Genomic DNA, 3,155 nt, shown 5'->3' on the forward strand with positions numbered 1-3,155 from the left:
ATATATATATATATATATATAACTATTTATATTTTTTATACAGGAATCAGCCAATACTGTTTTTATGGTTTACCTCTTGCAAGTATATGTATTTCATTATGTGTATATTTATTGATTTTATTTAATTATTTATTTATATTTATTTATATTAATCTTATTTCCATTTCTATATTTGCTTTCTGTTCATCCTGCACTCTACCACGCTAACCATCCATCCATCTATCCATGCCACTGGTCGGCGCGAAATAACCAATGAACCTCATTTCTGTCACTCACAACGATGGTCAGGAGATGGAGCGACGTGGAAGCAGAGGGAGCATATTGAGCGGGTTGACTGCTATGGACTTCCAATCACAAAGACGCTCCAGTTTCCAGAGTATTGGTGAAAGCGTTGTAAGTACTCCCTTCTCTCTCTTACTTTCTCAGTATTTATGTGTGTGTGTATATATATATATATATATATATATATATATATATACATGCATGCCATATATGTACATACCTACATATATATATATGTATATATACATGCATATATGGGCACAGGACGTCAAAGAAATGTGAACAAAATGAAAAACGAGAACATAAAAAACAAAAACATGGAAAACGATCTTTTTTTCGAACAACGAAAGAAACAAATAGAGAAACGAGACAGGCAACATAAAGAACAATCCCTTCATCAGCTGTCCCCTGTTTAATCTAATCCACGTTTCGAACGTTGTCCCAGCCCAAAGTAAGTGCTGTAACGGATTACTAGACGAAACGGTAGTTATTGAGCCATTGCAGATTTACCAGCGGATATATAATTCCTAAAGACGACAACAATTATTAAACCAAGGCAAACATCTCAAGTCGTATACAATATTGTTATTGGAGAAAATTCGAAGTCTTACAGTTGTTTCTGGGATATCCCCGAGTATGGGATATTCCGCCATCAAAGACAAATACGGAAAAAATAGGGAAAATGAGAATACTATATATTAATGAGATGACAACATAAAGGAAGGGAGTAAAACTATAAAGAGTTGGAAGGAAAGAAGAAAAATGAAGCATAAAAGTTCATAGTTCAACTTTGCGAAGTTATAGAAACAAGAGCATGAGTCATTAGTTGCAATCCCCCACAGATGTATGAGCGTAAGTCCTTAGGTGCAATCCTGCGTAGATCCATGTGGGTTAAAATCCTGATATATTAGACGCGAACATATCAACGTTCAATAACAGAATAGTAGAGGAGGTGGCTATTAAGTAGTAAAATGAAAGAAAAGAAAATAAAGAGAAAGCGAGGTAGATAGAGCGAAGGGTGAATTTTAAGGATTGGCTATAAGATAAAGTAAGGTGTATAGGTGTATGGTGTCTAAGAATTGTGTACGGGGTAGCCGAGAAGATAAGAGAGAAGATGAGGAAATAGAGGAAGATAGGGTAAAAATAGAACTACACAATGAAAACACTAACACCGATCGCAATAACATACCCCTAGCCCGATTACTTTAAACAACTTAAGCATACATGATATAATCCCTACCTCTGAGGGTAATGAACGCACATCTGAAACCGACACAATCACTTATAGGCACACTGATACTAACAATACTAATATATTATAACCACTACAACTGATAATACATATACTTCAAGTAGGACTAGCAATAATATTAATACTAACACCAACGGCAATACTACTATTACTGAAGATAGTACTCTTTCTAACACTCCTACCGCAAACGCAACTATTAATAGCCACTATAACATCACTAATACCTCCTCTACCACCGCTAATACGAACACTATTACCAATGATACTACTACTGCCGCTGCTGCCACTACTACTACTAGTACTAGTAATACTACTGATACTACTACTACTACTACTACTACTACTACTACTACTACTACTACTACTACTACTACTACTACTAGTAGTAATGATAATAATAATTAGAACAGCGACGCCGATAATGATAATTGCAATAATAATAATAATAGTAACACTGGCTTTGATATCGATACTAGAAACGACAGCAATAATAACAGCAGCATCACGATCGATTTACCCATTAACACTCTAGCCACTACCAGCACTACCTCATTTCTCTCTCCAATTAACCATCATAGAACTGATAATTGTAACTTCAGATGCGAGACACATTGCCCGCTGAAGCCCAAATGCAGAAGATTCAGCATTGTGTACCGATGCACCGTTCACAACATGGTAAATAACTCCTGTAGCTACTACACTGGATCAGGTACCAATTTTAAAGAAAGGTGTATGCACATCTAAACTCGTTTAAATATGAGGGGAATAGCAATTCCACATCAGTAGCCAACCACATACACCATCTAGTTAATAGAAAAATGCAGTATAAACTTTCCTGAGCTATAATAGACTCGGGTACCCCATATGCGGGTCAACACTCCAGTTCCGGACTCTGCTTAAAAGAAGCTCTCAAAATTTTAACCCACAACTCATCACAATTGTTTAATAAATACAACGAGACCTTCACTACATGTAAGCACAAATTCTTCCGCACTTTTAAATTCTTTCATAAGCTCATCCCCACGAATAGCACCCACATACAATCTCCTATGATCATTAACACATACCCCTTCAATATCTCTATAACTCTTATTTCCATCATATCTTACCTCTCTTCTATCTACCTTACTCATCACATGATAAGATAAATATTAATTCTTTAATTTATCCTTAATCTATTTTTGAACCTTAACCAAATAAATCCCCTAATATAAATCCCCTAACTCTCACTCCCACTCATAAATAATTTAACATTCAGTTAGCTCTTCCATTCTCGACTACCTACTTACCCATAACCCCATTGCTAAAGATAACTTTACAGCCAGAACGGACACAAGCAATTACAATTAAATTTCCTCCCCAACAACTTTATGCTTTAAGACTACCACAGACACCTACTATTCTCTCTAAATTCTTTTCATTTTGCTCTGTTTCTTTATGTTCGTCATCTTATCTTCTCGGCTACCCCTACACAGTTCTTAGACACCATACACCTATACACCTTACTTTATCCTATAGCCAATCCTTAAAATTCACCCTTCGCTCTATCTACCTCGCTTTCTCTTTATTTTCTTTTCTTTCATTTTACTACTTAATAGCCACCTCCTCTACTATTCTGTTT

General features: G+C 35.7%; 1 protein-coding gene across 1 annotated transcript in view; it reads left to right on the forward strand.

Annotated features, from left to right (window-relative positions):
• Positions 1 to 3,155, forward strand: part of LOC106871153 (uncharacterized) — a 61,924-nt gene that overhangs the window by 52,635 nt on the left and 6,134 nt on the right. Inside the window, exon 3 of the mRNA XM_014917462.2 lies at positions 289 to 393. Within this exon, the coding sequence (XP_014772948.1) occupies positions 289 to 393 (105 nt within the window). The remainder of the gene's footprint in view (positions 1 to 288; positions 394 to 3,155) is intronic.

This window comes from Octopus bimaculoides, chromosome 23 (assembly GCF_001194135.2).
Source record: "Octopus bimaculoides isolate UCB-OBI-ISO-001 chromosome 23, ASM119413v2, whole genome shotgun sequence".
Lineage (NCBI taxonomy): Eukaryota > Metazoa > Mollusca > Cephalopoda > Octopoda > Octopodidae > Octopus > Octopus bimaculoides.